At 45.8% G+C, this 23157-nt stretch overlaps 1 protein-coding gene across 4 annotated transcripts in view; it reads right to left on the bottom strand.

Moving 5' to 3' along the window:
- Nucleotides 1-23157, bottom strand: part of NPTN (neuroplastin) — a 46730-nt gene that overhangs the window by 22545 nt on the left and 1028 nt on the right. The window contains exon 1 of one of the 4 annotated variants that reach the window (XM_027888858.1): nucleotides 1852-2228. The exons of 1 other annotated variant lie outside the window; for it this stretch is intronic. In XM_027888858.1, coding sequence (XP_027744659.1) covers nucleotides 1852-2179 — 328 coding nt within the window. In that variant the 5' untranslated portion in view covers nucleotides 2180-2228. Of the gene's footprint in view, nucleotides 1-1851; nucleotides 2229-23157 lie in introns of those variants that run through there. 2 more of the 4 variants (XM_027888848.1, XM_027888866.1) reach the window with 2 other exon arrangements.

Here is a 23157-nt window from a genome sequence, read left to right as displayed (position 1 = left end):
CTCCGTTTCCAGGCAGGAGCTGGATGTCCACGGCGTCTTTCCCAAGCAGTGGCAGGTCAGATCTCTTATCATACACAACATTACAGAGTAAAGGCATTAAAGTAGTTAATTCAACATTTACCCCACCATGGAAAGCAGAATTATCCCAGGCACAAGGCACTTGGCAGGGAAGTCACCACACACATTCCTGAATTAGTAACACCAGATGCAACATGGAGTTAACTGGGGAGGAAGAGGAAGGTTAAGCTCCAGTCCCCGGAGCAGGTTAGTACCAATGGCCTGAGAGAGAGAAAACCCACTTGGCATATGGAAAACTCACAGCAACTCATTCCCAAGGGTTGGCTTTGCATATGAAAAGGATTCTCTGGCTCAGCAGGTCCCTCCAGCTGACTGCACACAGCCAGGGGAGCTCAGGACCTGCCACACTCCAGAGACCCCACAGGTCTGGATGGGGCAGGGGGGGTTCCAGGAGACATCATTTCCTAGAAGACAAATTTCTGGGCTTTGTCTCAAGGTAGTATCATTTCCTAAGATGACAGGCTCTTGCTGCTGTAGGTCATGCAAGCAATCCGAGTCCTTTGGGACCTCAAAGGACCAGGGAGGAATCAAGGGTTCATTAGGATTGAAAGCTGAGCAGGTTCGAGCTTGAACCACCCAATGCCACTTAAATTTTTTAAGTCAATCCACATCATTGGGTTCATCGTCCGTTTTTCCACATGTATCAATGCTGCTTGCATTTTCGAGAGGGAAGGTCTCTGATCCAGCAGTGCTGACTGCAGCGCTATGGTTTAGGGAGAGTTTGGGGTTGGGTCTGTCTTAAGGTATTCAAATACATAACTGAGGTATAATTACAGATTTGACACTTTTGTACCCAGACAAAACTCCAGGTGGTGCAAAAAGGGTTTATTTATGCACAAGGGACAAGAGCAAGACAACAACTTTGCTCTGCTCTTTTGTCACCTTAGGACACTGGGTATTAATGCAAAAAGTGAGTTCTCCTGCACCTCTAACATGGCAGATTAATCCCCTCTACCTGCAACTCCTTAGACATTTCCTTCACTATTAGCAAGGGCAAGAGTTTAACATCTTGTCCAAAACAAAACTGGGTTCTTCTCTGCTGACTCTGATAGTATCGATTCCCAAACTCCTCCGGGATGGCTTTAAAAGCCAACTGAAGGCAGGAAAGTCTTGTAACAACGAAGAACAAAAAGCAATTCTGGGCCAACCATTGTCTCTGCTCTCGAGAGGGTGTTCCCCCCTCTCCTTTCACAGGCTGGATTAGGAATAGCTGCATCACTTCAGTGCTGCTGCATCAGAGAACTCATTAGGAACATGCCACTGTTCAGGAAGGAAAAGAAACACCACGAGTTCATGGAAAAATCTAAACATTAAAGGTGCCATGTAACTGAAAGGGAAGGATTTATACAGAAGCATATATGCAACCAAAACACGTGAGAAGGCATTCAGAGAAATTCCAAGAGAACAGAAGAAATCAAAACAAAACGGTTAGACCTGGGAAGAACACGGAAATCAAATATAAAGGCACTCATGGAGAAGCCAGGGAGGCTGGAAACCTTCTACAAAACTAAAAGGGGTAGGGAAGAAACACAAATCCAACACCGGGCTCGTGTTCACACAGAAGCTCTAAAACAGATCCACAGATTTTCCCCAAGTGCTTTGATCCTAAGGAGAAGAGACACGGATGGCACACAAGGTCAGCGCTACGGGTGGAGGAGCGGTCTGGGGGTCAGCACAAGAGGACAGGCAGGCAGAGGGTTGGGGATAACGGGATGGGGGTCACTAGACTGCCTCTAGGTACTACAGTGCCACTACGGTGGGTGCCGGACTCACTCTGCAGGACGCTTATAGTAGCCTGGGCTCGAATCCACGTTATGGAGGGATTTTGCCTCAAGTCATTCCTCCTGGGATCGTTGCTGGCCCTGCACTCGTAAGTCCCAGAGTCTTCCAAGGTAAGGCGGGTTATTCTCAGCACACTCACCCCATTGGCCCCGTAGGCAGTGTTAATGGTGACACGGCGCTTCCGAGCGCCATCCCACAGCTGTTTGAAAGACTCAGCCCGGTTGACTTCAGCATACCACCACTGGATCTCTGGAGTGGGGTTCCCAACCACATCACAGTACAGTTCAAAGGCGTCCCCCGTGAGCTTAGTTTCTGACATGGGCGACTTGACAAACCCAGCTAGAGGGAGGGGCAGCAGAAACGCAGTGACAGAGCGGCAGAAAACAAGAGATCTTATACACAACAAAGCAATGAGGTGCAGAAAACAGAGTTAGAGAAGACATCTACAGTAACACAGCTTTCATAGAGAACCACACCGTGGAGCACTCGTGGATGGAGGGCCAAGGCCAGAGCAGGGCACTCCTGCCCTGAGTTATAGCGGCCACTCCGGAGGGTCCGTCCGTGCCAGCGGTACCTGCACACCAGCCAGGAGGAACCTCCAGGCAGATCGATGGACAGTCAGGCCCTTTTGAGTTGTGTGGACCTTGTAGTTGGCCAGGGTTAAGTGTTCATGACCAGATGTCTGTTCTCCGAAGAGGTTTCTTTATCAGACCTATCTACAAGGGCAGAAGGGGTAAAACCCTAAGCGGTGAGCTCTGCTCTGACCTCCTCTTCCATCTATTTAGGACTTCTGAGGCAGGGAATTCCCCAAGATACAAGTGACCTATTTTCCTGAAGTAGCTGGATCACCCCAGCTCCAGGAGAGACTCAACCTCCTAAGAGAAAGGGAAATTCAGTGGTATAAACACACAGAGGCCCAAAGATGGTTTTGTTAGAGAACAGACAGCACCAAGGATACTTCAGCATCCCACAGAACTCTGAGAAGAGATGCCGTGCTGACATTCGTGCTCAGGCCAAAATATCCTTACTATGGCATGAAATCCTTCAATACTTACCAGCTTCAGAGCCGAGTTAAGAGCACAGACATCCTAAATTGTCCTTCAATCCTATTTTCAAAGATATCTATTGAGAACAGTGTTGCCTTAAAGCCAGTCCCTTCCCCCATCAGGCCCCTCCTGAAACTAAAAGATTAGAACACAGCTGGCCAGACACAGATTATGCAGCAAAACCTGTCATTGCTGTGCTCCCCCTCTTCACTTCCCATGGGTGAGAGGAGTTACAGGGCCACACAGCCGGTAAAAGTCTCCTCAAATTCACGGCTTGTTTTCAGGAAGGGGATTGAGAGACGAGTCAATGGATTGTAGAAAACAAAAAAGGAGGGTTTGGAGCCTTAGGAAAATTCATAGCGTAAAAAAGGGCATCTCCCACCCCTCCATCGTTTGATCCACTAATAAGACAGTGAAACAAAGAGCTGTGTGTGGACAGACAATCACACAGGAAATTTGAACTACAGATGCATCTCTAAAGAACCATTTGGGCAAGAAATCAAGACCAAAAGGCTCTGGAGCACACAGAGAAATTTCTCCTTGCTGCCACAGTCCTGCCTGAAGAGCAACTGTGCTGCAGCTGCACGTGACAGCTACAAGAACACAGAGAGAAAATATATGAACCTCAGAAATTGCTTCCATTACCAACTCATTTGTTCAAGGATTCTCCAGCCTCGTACCCCAGGACTAGAGGAGCCCAGAAAACCTACAGCAAACAGTCCATGGCTGCAGGGAGGCAGGACAGGCCAGTGCACTCCACATGCCCTCCTCAGCCACAACCTGTCCTGGGCCAACCTGCTGTCCCCGGGGCGGACACGGATCCCACAGTTCTCCCGCTGCTCTGAGGTAACACAGGACACCACGGCACGATCCCGCTCCTCTGGGCTGTCCCCATTCCAAGGGATGCTGAACCAGGAACACTCTGTATTCCCACTGAGGTGTAAATCACAGCCAGGCCGGCTGCACCTCCACGTGCTCTGCACACAGCCCGGGCTGGAGCAGCAGCACGAGGCACAGCCCGGCTCCTTCCCACCTGCTCCCAGAGTTCTCCCACACATCACAGCTTCCTTCCCTCCCTTCCACCCTAACACTGAACTGCCACTCTCAGCCAGTGGCTCAGGAAGGCAAAGCCCCTTCTGCAGGTTCCCATTTCCACTGCTGCCTGAAGGGCATGAACTGCCCTGCCCAACACGTCCCTGCAGATGAAGGCAGAGCTGCAATTCAATCCTGCATCTCCAGCTGTCCTGGCTCCTAAGGAACCGTTCCTGGAGAAAGACTTCTTGCCCAGCCTTTGTGGCAAGGCTGGGGGGGGGGGGTAAATATGTGTTTTCTGTATATTTTAGGATACCCATGAGCTGCTCTGCTGCTGGTGCTCCACGACAGACACCCGTGGGACAGGAGAGTGCTGTAACTCCTCTTATTAAGGGGAGTATCTGTAATTTGAATAAAAAGCTGTCAAAAGCTTTCGGGTTTGAGTCTGATTCACTAAGCTGTTACTACAACTTTTGCACAAAGCCTAAAAATAACTTAAAAATATTAAACTGGACAACTGTATCAAAAGGTCTCCTTAGCAAATATTCTCTGGGTTTAAAACTTAAACCCCACATTTCCATCCGTTTCAGATCCTCTTGAAAAAAAACACAGATGATGATAAATTCCCACACAACACCACCTTCATCTGAGTACCTGTCATCAGCACAGGTAACTCCACAATGATGCAAATTAAAAACACAGATTGGATTTGGCGTCTCTCCCCACAACCCCAAGAGACAAAAAATACAGATAAAAATGCTCTTTAAAACGCTATTTTGGGTTAGAATAAAATCCTGGAAGGACAAACAGCCTCGAGTTATAAATTAATAGAGACTTTAAATTACAAAGGACAGTCTGGGGTTAATGTTTTGCACTTTCACTCATTCTCAAACAGCATCAGTAAGTTGAGGTGATGCTTCCAGCTACACTCCAGTTGCCAGAGGGCCACTGGCCAGTAAGATATACAGCCAGAAGCTGCAAAAAGAGCTGAAATCTGCCAGTACCACGCAGACATGTTAAAAAAAAAATAACAAAGGGGAAAAAAAGGCTAATTATTATAGAGAATGCTCTCTGCAGCACAATAACAGCCTGAAAACTGAGGTCCTCCTGCTTTTTGCAAGTTGCCAGTGATTTCCATAATTGTTCAGAAGAAACAGCAAATGACACTGTACAGATTGCACTGCTTACATAAGAGGTTTCAGAGCCCAGCACTTCCCTTACTTGGTCTTCTCCAGGCACAGCGTTCCCTCTTTGCCACTGCCCCGTTCTGCACAATTCTGGAGACAGCAGCATCAAAACACAGAGCAGCATCACAATACAAACACACTAAAGGGGCCAAGGGTTGGCTGAAGCGATGACACTGTATCTGTTTAACAATAAGAACCTGCCTTTATTTGTGTTCAGAGCTGATTCCTTGTGCAGTGTCAAGTGCAGGACCCAGGGGGTGCAGGAATCTCCGTGAGCTCCTGCTCACAACAGAACTGAGCTCACCCAGGGCAGGGCCCTCGGGAGGGGCAGGAAGGGGAAACCATCCCAAGATCCCACCTCAGGATCATCCAGACATACGGGAAGCAGCAAAACAGCCCCAATCTGAAGCGATTCTTCAGTGTCAAGCAGAAAGGGAACAAGCACCTTCGAGCGCTCCCCGAGCAAAGATCGTTGTGAGGTTTGGGTACTGTCAATCTACATGATGTTGACAGCTGTATTTATTTCATTACAGCCACAAACGAGTTACTCTGTTCCACAGCAGAAGAAAAAGGGAGGTGTTTGAGGGGGAGGGTTGTTCAGGTTTTGGATGTTTTGAAAGCTAACTGCTGTCAAACACAAAGGAAAGGAAAAACCTACTGTTAAATCTCCCTCCCTCACCAGGTCTTTACAAGTCTTCTTGATATACCAGAATGCCAGAAAAACAATGCAGAAGCTATTCAAGAAAACTATGATGTTTCCAACCAATTTATTTGGATTTTTTTGTTTGGTTGGGTTTTTTTTGGTAGTTTTATTTATGGTTTTCTGCCTGAAGTGGTAACAGTTTTAAGTCATTTCTGAAGAGGTTTGTTTATTGCAGATTTGATCTCATCCACCAATTGTGTAGATAAAGATGAGAAAGATTAATGCTCTAAAACTAGAAAAATATTAGTCTGCACATAGAATTCCACTGAAATCCAGTGGCTCTTCATATCTGCTAACTCTCTGTTAAAATTTATGTCGTAGTGAAAGACCACTAAATCCAGATTAAGAAAAAACAGGATCTTGAGAGCTAAAAAATTATTGTAAAATCTGCCATCAGTGACCTACCAGTCTCAGAATATACAAAAAGCAGTACCTGACAATCATCCTTGAGTTGCACAAATGATTGTGCTATTGATTCAAATATCCCTTTGTTACTCAAATTTAATCAAGATGCACTGGGCTGCAAAGGAATCAATGCCAACAGCACTGGAGAGTGCAGGGGGAATATTTATTGCCCCAAGTAAAAGTCTGGCCTAAAGAAAGGGGTTTAAAACATAAAGCCACATCGTGCCTGAGGAAAATATAAGTGAGAGACGACAAGAGAAAATGTTAAACCAGGCTCAAAGACAGAGACAATCAGGCTTAAATGAAATGCAGGTATTACAAAAAGCCCTACCAATGTAGAGCAAACTAATTTAGCTCATTTCTTATGTCTACCAAGCATGAAGATTAAAGCTGAAGACAAGCATCAGTGTCAAATAGAGATGGTCCTGAAAACAAAGCCTGCAGGAATCAGAAAACAAGAAGCTGTGATGCCCAAGGGCTGCTTGGAGATGTGCAAAGCAGGACACGGGCTCAGAAACACACGAAGGTGACCCCAGCGAGGGGAAAACAATGTAATTCCAAGGACATTTTCAAGCACGAGGAAAATATAACTGTAACGAGGCAGTTTTATAGCGGGGGCAAAGCAGGGCACATCACCAAGCAGGATAATGCTCTGGCCCAACGAGAGGCTGTTGCTACCTTGAGGTGAGTCCCCCTTGTATGAAGAGAGAAAGCACAGCTTGAAGCCGCAAAACGGGAGTTTACAAAGCCAGTGCAAAAATCAACACGATTTTCACCATGAACCCATGACAGTCAGATGAAATGTAACTGCTTTGGGACTGAATGTTTTACAGTGTGTCTGTAGGTACAATGAAATCCACCTTGTAAACCCTCTCAGCCCAGCACATGCATTTCACTGCTCCACTGCTCTCAGGCCTGTAGAGAAGTTCTGGAGATTTTACTCCTGTGCACTGATCAAGACCTTTGCCTCCAATTCCACTCATTTACAGACTGAATCAAGTACAACTAACCCAGTCCTTCCTCTGCTTGCCTGTATCTCTCAAAATCTCCTAATTAACGAATCCTAATTCGATTCATTTGTATAAACACCTGCCTTCAGGAATGCCTCTCCTAAACGGAATTCGCCTTTGGCAAAGTGAAGGTTTAATTGTCCTACAGATCAGTGCTATCCAAAATTCTCCAGGTGAGATACCGATTTGACAATGAAGCTCTGCCAGCAAAAACAGGTATTAGGGTTGAAGATTTCAATGATGGCTCCTCATTAAATTTTCACACCTTTTTTCCTAAATGCATTTTGGATTATGCTGATTTTTAACTATTCAAATAACAGAAAAAAATGCAGGTTCAAAAGGGGAGAATATATATAAAAAAAAAAAACCAGACGCAAACACTTCACGTGCTCCTGAGAGTCTGGCCTTGAGCAGGACTCGGATTAAAGCTGGCTGGAGCTCCAGGGAATGACCAGCCGGTATTCAGGAATGGGGATGGAACTCTAGGTTAGATGCAAGGATTTATTAAAATATGGAAGCCCAGATGATCTTGGGCAGTCCACAAAGGGCTTCTCAGCTGCCTTTGCTCTGCCCTCACTCGAGCTCTTTTTCACCTTTATTACATGGCAACATTTATAATTTCGTCAGAACATCAAAAAAAACCCCCACCCAGAACCTGCCCCCTCCTCTCCACTCTCCTTCCCCCACCAGCTGGGCTTTGTTAGTCTGGTGCTCTGGCCTAATTAACATCTTTTTCTTCTTTTCTTCTCCACTGAAGGCTGTTGATTAAGTGATAAGATGGGGGGAGGAGGGGAACTCACCATCACTTCGTCAAAGTATTGCATTTTTACTCCATTTAGGATGGAAAAAAGGCAATCTAATTAATGTTTCGTTTCTTTCCAATGCTCACCTTTACTAAAAGTCTTGGAAATCAGTCAAATATACAAAAAAAGTGACAGCTGGAACCGAGCTGGAGAAAGGCGAAGGCACCTCATCCAAGGAAAGCACTACAGCACCCTGCCTGTTTTCACCCATCTTCAGTAGGTTTGATGGTTTCCCATTCTTTAATCACCAGAGAGTAGGAAACGAAAAACTGGCATTAATTTTCCCCTGCTTTGCCCCATTCTTTAGCCAGCTCCAGGAGCAGCTTTAAGCCAGCACTGACACGTGTAGCAGGTACCCAGATGAGCCCACACCTTCTCTAAGCACCGAGAACTGGAGCAATGCATGAATTTAATTCCTGCCATCTCATCCTGCAGCTTTATGAAGCTGAAGAGGGGAAAACATTACCCAGAGAGCATCATATAAAATGCATGAGCTCATGACATAGCATTAGATTCATTTCACAGAGAGGGAAACCTGAGGATTACTTTCTCCAAGTTCACAGACATGAGGATTAACATTTTCTGGATTCAGACCAACATTCCTCATTTCTCTGTGCGTTAGGAAACCTTGCTTAGTTTGACGTGCAAAAAAGATTTGTGACAAACTAATTCCATTTGTTTGCCGAAGTAAAATTCAGAGCATTCTTAAGTAAATGGCTTCAGTGCCTCTGCTGTTGTGAGGCCATCCTGGGAATACGCCCAGGGCAGACAAGGGACACTTCCCTGCACAAGTGGATGGAGAACGGACACAGGGATCAGCTTCTGGGTTGTAAATCACAGAATTCAGACTGGAAGGGATTCCTGCAGGTCCTCTGGCCCAGCTGCTTTCCCTAAACATAAACCCCTTGGGTCGGGATGAGGCTCTCAAGCTGCCCATCCATCCTTTCCCACATACACCCTGGATGCTTTTACTCAAGAGTTTCCTTGGAATGAAAAAAAGCAACGCTTAACTTCACCTGCGGTGACTTGGAAATGCAACAGTTGTTTTATGGTCACTTCTGCTGCACAAAACCTGATCTCAGCAACCATAATTCACTGGAAAAGCGCATCCGAGCACAGTCCACAGGAACATTACTGGGAAGACAAGCCACTGGTGTGTCACAGCAACCAGAGCTATGCACTTCCAGCTTCTGGAAATTACTTTCACACCAAATACATTCTTATTCTAGAAGTTGTTTGGGTTCAGAACTCAATTTCACCAGCTGTGAACAATGTTTACAATTCTGCTCCTGCAACAACCTGTATGTTTGCCACTGCAGATGATGGGAAAATTGATTGAAGTGTGGAATATCCAGAGGAGAAGAACAATCAGAGCAGGAGTTTGTGAACTGCGGCTCCACACCGGTGTCAGCCTGCTGGCTGCAGTCACGTTTGAACTGTGGGAGTTCACAGATCTATTTTTCCTGGTTGCGAGCTGGAAAGAACAAAGCTCTCCTAGTTATCTGCTTCTTTAAAGGAGCACAGTCTGAAGAGGTAACTGGAACGCTGACTTAGGGCTTTCACGAACAACTGGGAAACTTGGTATCTCACTATCTGCACCTCCAGGGGCTCTGCAGTCCTGCCACAGCCCATTTCCTGTGGAAGGCAAGCTCCATTTCCAATTTACAGTAGCTCCTTCCTTACCCGAATCTGCTGGCTGTTTTAAACCCATCTGCTTCAAGGCCCTGGAGGAGTGTGGACTAGGAAGCTGCAGGACTCTGTGCCTTATGAGCTGCAGTATTAAAGTGATTTTATCTGCCTTGGACATCCAGGGGGGAGAATTAGCTTTAACTGTCACTGCAGGCATGATATTAAAGCATTCACTTCTATAGGAAACACAGAATAAATCTCTCATCTGTTTGTAATGCTCAGATCAATGCTCTGGAAATAGCTAATAGATGGGCAGAGCCAGCTCTGGCCAACCTGGAGTAGTTAATGGTACCCAGATCAACAGCAAATCTGTGCACTGGTTCAGTGCCTTGAAGAGCACATTGCTTTCATATTTCATATTTCAAAGAAGATATTAAAGGATGTCAGTCAAAAACTGCTTTAGCCATCCTGGAGTAGCTCACACAGACCGCAAGGAGCACAGAGACAACATCCTAGGCACAATTATATTTAGCTGTGTGGCATTTCAGTCACATGCTTTAAAAAAGGCAAGTCTGGGGAACTTCACTCAGCAATTCAACAACTTATATAACCCCAGTTAAACAAACGTGGATGGCAAAGCCCTTGCAGGGAAATGGGAAGCTGTTCCTCACGGAACACACCCAGCTCACTTCAGGGAAACGCCAGCAGAAGACAAGATGCTCTTAAGGTTAAAATATCTTAAAATCCCGAAGAGGCTCGGCATTCTCACGTTCCTGAACCATAAAGGAGTGACTGGAAAATATTCCCCTGGGCTGATAAGTGACTGACTGCTCCGGGCTGGAGGGTGGATCCAAGAGTCAAGGGACTTCAGGCAGTTTTCACTCCCTTGTCAAGTGATCGAGGCTTCAAAGCAGACACACTTGTAACCAGGTTCCCTCCAGTCAGACCTGGAGCCATCACCTACCCCAATCTGAGGGCAAAACCAGCCCCTGATCAACGCTGAGAGAACAAACACTCAAACGGGCTGCTGGGATCAGCATCCAACCTCAGCCCCTGGAGGGGCTGGGAACGTTCTCCCCTGGGGCTGGATGTCACACCAAGCCTTTCTAAGCCATATAATTGCATGGCAAATGCTGCTGCTGCATGGCTGGTGTTCTAAAGAGCTCGTGCTGTCAGGAAGATGGGTTGGATCCATCAGGAAGAGATTTCCTTCCATGGAGAATTTGTACATTCGTTTCTCAAAAGGTTTTTCCAAAGATTAAACTTGCCTCATCCTCAGAAAAGGCAGGCATTATGCTCCTGTTCTTTCCATTCATGCTTCTCCCTGGCACATCTTAGGGACAAAAAGACTTACAATCATCCATGCTGGGAGGAAAAAAATTAACTGAGCCAGCATTTATTAGCTTTAATCCCCTTTTTTTTAAGGAACTACAGAAATATTATTGTTGCAGCTTAGGAATATACAAGAATCTCTCTAAAGCAGAAAGACACAGGAGCAGAAAGGCTCCTGCATATTGCCAAAAAAAAAAATTATTGTTAACAACTAGAAACCCACTCCCTGGAAAGAAGTGGGAAGGAATTCAGCTTCAGCACAGAAGAGCAGAGTTAGAGCAGACAGCAATTTAAATTTGTCTGGTGTTCCCATGTAACACAGCAACTGAAGCTGGCACACTGAGCATCTCAACAAATTTTAAGACTACGAAATTTGCATCTTAAAGATACCGAAAGCATATAAAATGTCGATAACAAAAAATACCTTGTGTCAGATTAGTCATTTAAAAATCCTCAGACTGTGCCATTAGAGACCTAAAGGCTCCAAGTGCTCCTCAATTTTCCCTTGACCTTTCCTGATCCAACAAAAGGTGTGTTTGAAAGGAGCCTGATTACATTTCTCTCCAGCATGGAGGCAGCACGTCCTGAATGGCAAAGCTCTCTTCTCCCTTTTATCCATTCTGCAGCAGCACGAGCTGCTCCCTCTCATCCGTGATGGAGGAGCAGGGCATTTTAATACACCGACCTTTCAAAAGAAATGCCCTTTGCAGAATTGTTGGATTATGTAACGGGCCACACAATCTGAGGCAGAGCTGAGAAGAAGCCATTCAGCAACAAAAATAATTCCTCTGGGTGCACAAGAAATGGTATTAGCAGAGAGGATAACATATTTTAGGTACCTTTTTTTTTAAACATAAATCAGAGTTTAAACTGCCTAATAGTATGTAAAATACTGGCCCTGCTGCAGGAGATGGGGTTGGAGGAGGGAAGCTTTAATTATTCCAAGTTTTATGCTCTCCATAGCTGGAGGGAATTACTGCCTACTCACTGCTAACTCCGGAGTGACACAGCCCCAGCAGCTCAGGGCTTATGTCCCTGGTCAGCATGTACAAGCAACAGCTACTCTCCAGGAGAATTACAGTATTCCAGTTACAGGGAAGAGCAAAGCAGGAGGGAAATTATTAAAAAGCAGCAGAGATGCCATAATTTGTATACCAGATTTACCCTCATTTGCAAAGTGAGATCCTTGTTCCAAATTGCATTTTAACAGCATTTTTCCCCCGAGCCATTTCTAGAGCACAGCTCAGCTTCTCCCTGTTACTCCAAGCTCCATGCCCTGGGCCACGGGGAGGCTCTGGCAGCTCAGCCATCCCCAGAAGCAGTGTGGAATGTGGGCCTGCCGTGCCCAGCTCTGTGCCAGCACCGGGGTTACATCACAAACCGGATCCTCCCTCCAGATCGGGCCCGGCTCTGATCCCCCATGGCCTACTGACACCACTCAGATTATGGACAGCAACAAACGTCACAGGGCAGCTCCTCCACTGCCTCAAACACGCTATTTCGGAGATGAAATTCAACTTCAGCACCAGGCAAGATTAGTGCATCCTAATCCGTGGACAGAAATCACCTCCCTGCAGCCACAGGCTGCGCTGAGCTCCTCGATCTCCTCGCTGTGCCCTCACACCTCAGGCCCACTGCGTGCTGAGGGGCTGCAAAACCCCCCCCTATGCCAGCTGGGGGGTCTTCTTGAGCCTGTGGGGTTTGTAGCTGAGAGTGAGCCTGGCAGCTCTACCCACAGCCCAGAGCAGGCTCCCTGTTCCCAGCGCTCTTCTAGCAAAAGGAGCAATCCAATTAAGGGCCAAGCAGATTTGGACTCCTTGAGTCGGCAGCAGCAAAGGGAGCTGGCAGAGAATACGGAGACAAACCTGGGCCTCTGCTCAGGGTAAGGACAAAACCACAACTTCACCACCGTGACATCAATACCAACCATGTTAAACTACATGGTAGAGATTTTTTTGCTATTTGAGAATGTAAATGGTGTCCTAAACAAGCTGGTTAAAACCTAATCTGAATCATGTCCCTGAACTCAAGTGAAAGGGTTCTACTTCTATTTTCTATCAGTGTTAAAGAGCTGTTGTACTTCAGAAGATGACAACATTAAGAATTAGTCTCTCAAGCTCTTGAACCAGAGATTAAGTTCAACTGTGCAGCCATTTCACAGCAGCACTCAGAGTTTTTTTATAAATACCTCAGCAGAGACCAGGAGCAGTACTGGGAGATTTTATCCTGCAGATAAGTTTATCCAAATTTAGCCCTGGTGGTCGCGGCAAGAATGTAAGAACAGGGCAAGCATGTAGCGATCTCCCAGCCTTCAGGAATTTGCTGCTGAGGCTTTTCCTAAACCAAAGGTAGCTTTTCCATTGACATCTTTCCACAAAGAAACCAGAAGGCTTTATTTAGTAATTTTCCACCTCTCACAGAGAGAAGAGCCCTGTTTCACTTTGCAAAAAGAGAACAGTGTAATATTTGGAAAAACCTTTGGGAATTAGAAATCAACTTCATTTTGTCACAGTGAGGCCCCAAAACAGGAGAGCAGCAGTTCAGGGCAAGGCATGCTCACTGGGCAGCCAGTGCCAGGGTAACACTTGGGAGGTGCTGGTTAAAAGGATAAATCACCCCTGCAGTTCCCAGAAGGGGCATAAAGGGACAACAAAAAAGAACGTGGATACTGCTCTGCTGAAAATGTGAATTTAGGCCACTGACAAACAGCTGTAACTCCCAGAATACTCACTGGGTACTCAAAAGCCACGTTCCTTACTGTTTTAAAGCGAGGCCTGAGAAGCTGGAGGTGGAGGTACAGGGAAAAAGAAAACTCCAAAGTGCTCTATCCATCCGTGTCCTCTTACAGCTCCTGCCTTGACTGTTATTTATAGCTCCTCAAAAGCTATTTCTCCCTGTCCTATCACTTTTGCTCCGTTCTCCCAACTAATCACCTTCCTAGAAAACAAAACCCACTTTTTTTTTTTTTTCTCCCTTACTCCATATGGCTCAAGATTGGGGTCACCAAATCAATCCTGCTATTGCTAAAAATAGGAGCCTCGGGAGCCTGAGACCCAAAACATGCAGCTTTGCTTAAAACCCTCTTATACCCTCAAGTGAGAACATAAGTTGCTGCTGAGCAGTACAGAACTTGCAGCAAAGCGTTGAAAACCCTGTCAGTTAAAAATGTAACAAATGAACTCTGAAAGTAAACCACGAATGTTGGATATCTAAGCCCTGCTTCAGGTTCAGCACCCTCAAAACTCAGGAGATGCGGGAACCATCCCAGCTTCACCAGAGCGGTTTGTTTCTGGAAGCAAAGAGCCAGGAAGGGAACTCCTGCTTTTCCACGTGCTGTCTCCTCTGCCAAAGTTACAGGGGGAAAAACATAACCACAAATAACACAGTGAAAGGAAATTAAAATACTGAAAACTACCCTCCTGTTTGGCAACAAGCAGAAAAGCTCTCACGGTACTCAATGGTTACAGACAGGCACTCAAGCGTCATTCCCAACCATTCTGCATCAAGAACTGGCACAAATAGGATAAGACTTAAGTATTTCCAAATGTCAGAGGTGACAGCATTTCCACTGGAAGGGGAAACCCAAAAGGGAATGTGATCTACAGCATTATATGGTGGGTGTCACACAAAATAACTTTTGTGTTAGTTTTTAGCTTACAGGGACCAAATGCACCAAACACACCATTTCTTAAGGCAAAATGAAGCACCAAGGAGTTGCAACCTGAATGTATTATCCTCTTAGTGCAGCTTCAGAGCAATTGTACAAAAGAACAGTTGTACAAAAGTACAACTAAAACCTCTGTTCCCAGTTAACTCTTTCTCTGTGTTTGGAAGTGTCTGTACCAAGCCCTCCAATACACCTGAGACACACTCAGATTTTATTTTACCTTTAGGTTTTACCTTTAGATTAAATAAACTCCACTTGTTTCTGATGGGATGAGTCATATACAGTGTAGCAAACAAAACCAGCTCTGCTCACTTCGTCAGACTTGAACTTTTTTGCTTCCCAGCATGGAAATGCAGTGGAGCAGCTGATGGGAAGCCAGACTAGGCAACCCTCAGCTTCCCAAATGACATAAAAAGGGAAGAGTCCATCCAGGGAGACTTCCAAATAACAGGCACAGAGCGGCTTGAGTCACAAACTCAAGACGTTTGGCTGCTCTGGGATTTGGAAAACACTTCCCCAAGGCAACCCTCTTCCAGGGAAGTGCTAAACCTCCTCAGCAAGTGCTGAACTCCCTGTTTATGTAGCCTGGCAGCACAAGAAGAAGCTGCAGAACTTGTCTTACCCCATGCAAATGCTGAAACCAAAATGATCTCCCCAAATAATGAGCTTCCTATTTATTTCCTCGAGTCCTTAAGGTATCACAAGTGTAAACCAAGCTCCCTGGTAAGAGTCTAAACTGCACATCTTCAGCTACAAACCTGAGAAACATTTCTTACTATGCTAAATCCAGCAGACTTGCTTTATATATATATTTCTTTCCTCCATGTCATTTATTCCTGGCTTGCTTTGATCTCAACCTCTTCACTCTTGCCTCAAACCTCACTGGAACAGTTTCCAATCTTTTTCTGCTACACCCTCCCCTTTCTAAATAAAGATTACACAGGACTGCACAGCAGGAATTGGTGCAGAACTAAGAATCATCCTGCCTGAGGAGAGGGAATTGGGGGTGTTGGTGGATGAGGGGCTGGACCACGTGCCCCCACGTGCGCTGGGACCCTTAAACCCCCTTGTCCTGGGCTGATCCCACAGTGTGGGCAACAGGGGAGGGGGGGATTCTGCCCCTCTGCCCCCTGAGGTGAGATCCCCCTTGCAGAGCTGCCTCCAGCTCTGGGATCCAACAGCACAAGGATGTGGAGTTGCTGGAGTGAGTCCAGAGGAGGCCACGGAGCTGCTCCGAGGGCTGGAGCCCCTCTGCTCTGGAGCCAGGCTGGGAGAGCTGGGGCTGTTCAGCTGGAGAAGAGAAGCTCCAGGGAGACCTGAGAGCCCCTTCCAGAGCCTAAAGGGGCTCCAAGAGAGGGACTTGGGACAAGGGGGACTGGCTATAAAGTGACAGAGGACAGGGTTAGGGTATATATTAGGAAGAAATCCTGCCCTGCGAGGGTGGAGAGGTCCTGGCACAGGTTGCCCAGAGAAGCTGTGGTTGCCCCACCCCTGGAAGAGTTCAAGGCCAGGTTGGATGGGGCTTGCAGCAACCTGGAAGGTGTCCCTGCCCATGGCAGGGGATGGAACTGGATGAGCTTCAAGGTCCCTCCACCCCAAACCATGCTGGGATCCTATGAAAATGTGAGCCAGCTGCCTGCAACCCTGGGTGCTACAGCAAAGGAGACTGGGTGAAATATGAAGTTCCTCACAGAAGCCTGCTTTAGGTAAACATTCTGTACACTCAGGTTAGAAAACCTCAAGCAGAAATTATCCACCAAACAAATTCCAACAAACAGGAATTTGTTGCCATTGCTTGAAGATGCAGAGAAAACCAGACCAACAACATGCTGCAAAACTGGATATTATGGATGTTCTAATGTTTTGACAAGGCCTTCCTAACATTACAACACTTGCATAAATTTCTCAAGACCAACAAACAGTGCAGCTGAACTCCAGTTTAGAAGTGCTTTTAAAACAGCTTAGCATTCTTTAATTCATAATGAGTATGACAGGCATTAAAATACTTCCACCTTTACAGCTTGAACCTAAGGCAGGTTCTAGTTAACTACCACAAAGCTTTTATAACAAACCATGGGAAAAAAAATAAATGCAAGAGTGCTCAGTCAATATGGTATCTGCTCGGGTTTTAAAAATGCACTCAAGCATCTGTTTTTGCAATCTCCTGCTGTACGCCTTCACTGAATTATTTCAGTCTGCCTTTGGTCTGCCATGATGTCTGCTGGGAGCCAACTGCATTGCCAAAATCCTTGTCAAGCTTTTTTCTAGGCATTTAAGATCAATTTTCCCTTTAATTTCAAATATATTCTTTGTCAGTTTTACCAACCTCCCAGAATTAAACCTGTTTTCACCCACTTTAACAGCTGAAGTTTTGGACCGACTGCATCTTTTCATGCCCTCCCTTTTCTAGGGCATGATATTCCCCTTCTTCTTACCTTCTCGTGCCTTCAAGCATGCTTGTTACAAAATGCATTTAGTTTAGGTTTCCCACTGACTGCAGGAGCTGCAGGAGAGCCCCCATGAGCCCTGGGTGTACTCACAGTAAGCCAGGAGTCACCAAACGTGAGAAGCAGTGAGTAGCTACACTAAGCAGCACCTTGGTTCAACTGAGTCCTTAATGTGGTGCTTTCAAATGTGTGATGTAAAACAAACCTACAGGAATTAGAGCAACCCAAGACCACCTTTTCTGCTTTATTCAAACCAGAGAAGGGCACTGTGATCTAATTTTCCTCTACAAAAATGTCTCATACTGCAAATCTCTTCAGCTTGTCAGGTACTGCATTGGGCACTTTTCCTCCTCCTCTGGAAAATCTGTTGTTTCCCAACATCCCTGCCCTTGATTGCTTTAATATATCAAAAGGCTTCTAACCTGGTAACAAAAGGTAACGCAGCTGATACAAAGTGTCCCTGAGACTCCATCTCAGGCACTGACATTCCCCCCACACTCCCAAAGAGGGGCAGACAGAGCCGATGCCTCTTCCTCCAACACACCTGCAAAGCAGAGCTCTGCTCTCCTACCCCGGTATAACCTCAAAGCCATTCCCAAAGGATCAAGGCTCTCCCATCCCACAAGGTGCCGTGTGGGGTCATATTCACTCACCATCTGCCTCCCGGGATCAGAGCCCACTGCTCACACCTTCCCCCAGGCACAACCCCTGCCAGCAGCCCCAGCACTACACCGATGTGCCAGTGCTCTCCTCCACTGCACTCTGAACTGGAGTGGAGGGGGGAAAACCCTGCTCTCAAAAAAACTTACTGCTGATTACAGCAGATCTACAGCTCCTGACAGCGTAGGGTGAAGAAATGATGAAGCACCTTCGTAACCTCAGCAATTACTGTCTTTTTCCTTGAATGAGTCTGCGTCAGTGCCTCAGTGGTGACTTCACACCGTGACCCAAATAAGCGTTGAGCTTATCAACAGGGTATGAATTTTGATCAGTCTACAGTAGTTATACAGTGGGCTAAAGACTTTCAAGTTTTGACACAGATACAGACATTCCATCTGGGACGAATTGATATGCAGTTCAGACTCAATTCCCCGCCATGCAGTACCGGACATCAAAAAAGTGTTTAACTTGGAGTGAAAATAAATTTAACATATCAAATTAGATTCTTAAAGCCATGCAAACAAAGTTGCAGATAATTATAATGATTTGAATGACTGGATATCATAACTGATATGAAGCTCTGATAATTTCTCTGTTATGTTTTAACAGCCTTTTTCCCTTCTCCAACTTTACACAAGTCAGGTTTCATACTCCAGAATCAACCAGTTAAAATGACAAGTCACTACATTTATTACTAAATACTGCCAGGGAGCTTGTTTTGAGAGGTTCGACTGAACACCTAAAGACCATCCTCAAACATCTAATGGACTGTGTGGAGGATCAGATGCCAGACTGTGGAATTGCAGACCAGTCAATCCAATTTCAGCCTCCAGAAAGAAGAAATCTGTTTGGAAGTGCTCAGAAATAAAGAAGGGCTTGGGGTAAGGAAAAACCAAGCTCTGTGGGCTACCTGTGCTTTGCTACAGCTTGTCCACAACAAGCTGACCTCCTACTATAAAGTTAATCAGAACCAAACGTAACTTTGGAGGAGAAGGAACAAATGCAGTTTTCCTAATTTTACAAAAAAATGACAAAAAAAAAAAAAAAAAACACCAAACACCCAAATGAAATCTCATTAATGTAGCCAGGTGTAGCATGCACACGGTTTTCAGGAGCTGCAGTGCAGCAACAAGCAGATGCAAACAAAATGAAGTAAGATCAGTGTTGGGCTAGAGGGTCTCTGATACTGATAAAACCAACTCTGGCTTGGTTGAGAAGATAAAACAGGACTTGTGACAGCACAGGTAGGTGAGATGCCAGTTTTAAGAACATCCAAGAACTCCGTGGTTCAGGCAGCACAGGAATGCAAAGCAGCAGTGCTGCAGCAAAGACCTGAGCACCAAAAAGGATCCCACTGGATGAGAGTCAAGAATGTTTTACTGTAAGAAACCATTTGTCTCGGGATGCAAACAGGAATGCCATATGCAAGACACACTGAACGATCCTTCCACACCAGTGAATCTTGGTCTGGTCCCAACTGGAAGTGTGTCCAGTTTTTACCCATCACACTCCCGAAAACGTGACTGAAGCTCCACAGAAACGATCAGGAATGGGCAGGAAAAGACAGCGCACCAAGAACCGCCCTGACCATAAACCTGGACAGAAAGGCAACACCCTCCTCCCCGCTCTGAATTGCATGGATAAAAAGAATAGAGGCTAAAAGATAGCAAAGCGAGTTTAGATTAGATTTACAGGAGAACTTTCCAGCTACTAGATATGCAGGAACACTTTATCTAACTTTGAATCTCAACAGTGGGAGCTGCAGGAAGTTAAGAAGAGCCTGAACACTCCGGCTCTACAACCCGGGGATGAATCACAGGGGTTGCATTGTCCTTCACAATGCAAGTTTTTACAACTGACTCCTCTAAAATAGTACCTGCAGCAGAAGAAACAGCTCATTGTAAAGGCTCAAGTGCCCCTTATTCATGAATTTAAGCTAGATATCGTTTTCACACAGTGGTATGTTGGAATGTCAGTACCGGCACTTATCGCCTCTTTACCTGTTCCCTGAGATCTGGTGGAATTCGGTGCAGTTTCCAAGGATAAACACATTAGTCACACTGCTTGTGTTAAAGTTTCCTATGAGGGAGTTGTAGGAGGAAGGAGAATAGCGATGGTGGGGAGGAGAACAGAACTTTGAACATTCTCCTCGATGCTCAGCCCACACTCCTGCTCCAAAAATGCTGTATGAAACTATTCCCCAGCTTTATCTGGGGAACATTAAAAATCACGTCAGAGCACAACCAGTGCGACATGGACGAGAAGCAGCAGTCAAAAACAGCATTGCAAGGATAACAGGAAGGTTTTTCACTTGCTCTTCTTAGAAGAAACTAATCTTAAGAATTAATTGAGCTAATTTTCCTGATTTTATGATCATTTCTACCCTGGTTTCCACCAACAGAAAAGCCATGTTCTGTTTTTAGACAGCAAGTTAGTCCCTTCTCCTTCATCCAAGCAGAGGATGAAGAGAACAGAACTAAACCGGCACCACCTAACCTGTTTTTGTTTCCACTTATGTCCAGCTTTGAAAACAACTCAAGCAATTTTAAGTCATCAGGAATGTTTAAGGATTCTCTGCACTTTGCCAGAGCCAACCTCTGAAAAGGGAAGAACTTGAAAACTTGCTAAGAACTGAACTCACATGTTGGTGTGCTGAAGAAACACTGCAGATTTCATGGGGAGCAGTCCAAGCATCTATTTCAGATAATGAAACAGTCTTTAAAACCCAAGCACTCTGTGGTGAAATTATTACTACACAGAAGTCTTTGGTTTTCCAGCTGCTTGTTTAAAAATAAAGATACTGTTAAGGTTAAAAAACAGCAACTGGAAAAGTCATGTTCTTCATTACCCAACAGTCAAGCACCACTCCACAGGGAGGACGCTGTCTGCCTGCTCTGGAGCACTGAAGTGGTTTTCCAACAACTACCAACTGGAAACTATGGGCTTAACACAGATCTGCTTGACAGACTGGTTTTTTTCCAGCTGTTCTTCCTCATGCTTCCCCTCTTCCAACCCTCCTTCCTGTCACTTCACCTGAACTCTGCTCTGGATCCAAGGGATGAGCCAGCACGCAGCACAAACCTGACAGTTTTCTCAGCAGAACATTCAGGAAAAGTTCAATTTCTGACACACATTTTCCTTTTAGCTGTTTATGCAAGAGCTTTAAAAATATGCCACACAAGTGTCAAAAACCTACTTCCAGTTTAGTAAGCTTTAATCTATAGGTGAGTCTGACTCAATATATTCTAAATTACATTAAGTCTGGAAAAAAACACTGGTAATTCAACAGCAATCTCCTGCTAGAGGCAGAAAAAAAAAACTGCTTCCCACAAACCCTCAGAATTCCACTGGGCGTTTTCTGCGCTGGGTGAGTGGTGACCTGCCCTGCAGTTCCAACAGGTCCATGCCCATTCCTTTATCATCCTGAACTCACACGGTTCAACAGCACTTGGACTATCACCTTTCCTCACACTGACAACTCCACATCAATAATAGATAACAAAACTCTGCATATGCACCTTGGGATCCTTCCCTGCACCTTCAAAGCACCGCGTGTGGGAGAAGTTTTGTTCCTAAAGATGTCCCTGACAGGCTTGCACAAGCCTGTTCAAACCACAGCATCATTTTTCTAATGACTTACAAGGAATATACACAAGTCGGGAAATGGCTCTACCTATCCTTCATGCCAAAGAGGAATTGTTCTGTTTCAGTAAAAAGAAACCAGTTCCTCTGCAGCAGGGCCTACAGTCTTTAAATTGAAACTGGGGTAAAGATTCAACAGGACCAATCAACCTTAGTCAGCCCACCTTTCACTTGGTTTGAAGTGCTCTACTCCTTCCCAAGCAGACTTTCTTACTTATCTGTGTAAGCTCCTACAGAATTACAGATACTCAGAGGCTCCCTCACCATTTATTTGTCCAGATGACGCTCGTTAACCAAATGAAAATTAAGGAGCTTCCAGGATACACCTGTGCTCTGCCATCTTCCCTCATGCCAAGGTCTCCTACTCCCAGTCAGCTTCATGTCGGGCGTGGAAGTCACAATAAAGACACTTTCCATCTACGCCCAAAATCAGATTGCTGACCTCCAGACATCGAAGTCCTGTCAAACACCAAATGTTTGCACTGCCTACCAACCATTTGGAATTGCTATCCCAGCTGCTGGCATTTGACACCTTGCCTGCTAACTCTGCACAAGAACAGCCTCAAGCACATGACCCATTTAACTTGCTCGTCAGAAAACCCAAACCTCAAGGGTGGAATTTGTGTGGAAACACACCAAAGGCAGATTAATCCTGGCAGGAGAATGCTCAGGTGGCACAGGAAGCAGATAGCATGTCTACAACACAGAACCATGCTTCATCCACAACTCATCCCAATGAGCGCCTTCCTGGTTGCTCACAGAAGCCAGGTCCCTAATTCCCACTGAATTCCAGCAGGCTTTTCCTGCACTCTTGCAGGCTCCACCAAAAAAAAAGTGCTTCATTCTAGAGGAGGCCTCCAGTTTTCGTTCAGACAGTGTGGACAGCAAAGCTCTTTCTACTTGATTAACAGAGGAACACAGGCTCAATTCTGGTTTCAGACTGCAAAATCTGAACATAACAAGGCAAAAATTTGATCTGGGATCTTTGGGATGTTATTTTTCCCGTTTAGATCTCTCCTATCAATGTCAAATTTACTGAAAGCCTCAATGCAACCTGGTCTAGAGGAAGGTGTCCCTGTCCGTGGCAGGGGGTGGAACGAGATGAGCTTTAAGGTCCCTTCCAAGCCAAACCAGTCTGTGATTCCACGATTCCATGATTCTATAATTCCTCTAGAGCAAAGAGCTGAGGAAGCTGACCTCATGCTGCAAGGCAAAATCCACCTCAACAAAAGCAAAACTCTAGGACTCAATATTATCTGCAGAGCAGAAAGGAAGGAGAAAGAAGGATGAAACAATGAAAACCAGTGTGGAATCGGTGTGTTAAGCATAGTAATCCTTCCTTCTAGGCAAATTTTCCACATGCACATAGATCAAGCCTCCCGTGAGCCAAGATCCCTGCCCTTCCCAGCACTCACAGGCCAAAGCATCCCTGACCATGATGCTGCAAGAGGAGCCGCTCCAGAGAGCTGGTGCTGGAGCGGCCCCGGAGCAGACAGACCCTGCCTCGGCTCCCGCCTGGCCTGGCAGGATCAGACAGGCATTTTTATCAGCGCTGCAGGATGTTCCTTGGAGCAGGAGGCTCGGCTGGACCAGCCTCTTGGCCCCGCTCCGCTCTGCCACTAATTGTCATGCACTTGGCTGCGAACTCACCGGGAGGAGGCACCGCGCTGGATTTAGCTCACGCTATCCTACAAGGAACAGAGGAGGCTCGGGGTGTGGTGGGCTTTTTTTTTT

The sequence above is a fragment of the Empidonax traillii genome, unplaced genomic scaffold (genome assembly GCF_003031625.1).
Source record: "Empidonax traillii isolate 1590-97213 ecotype Southwest subspecies unplaced genomic scaffold, ASM303162v1 scaffold12:size2584012, whole genome shotgun sequence".
NCBI lineage: Eukaryota > Metazoa > Chordata > Aves > Passeriformes > Tyrannidae > Empidonax > Empidonax traillii.
The sequence above is the reverse complement of the archived record's forward strand: the minus strand, read 5'-3'. Positions and strand labels throughout refer to the sequence as shown.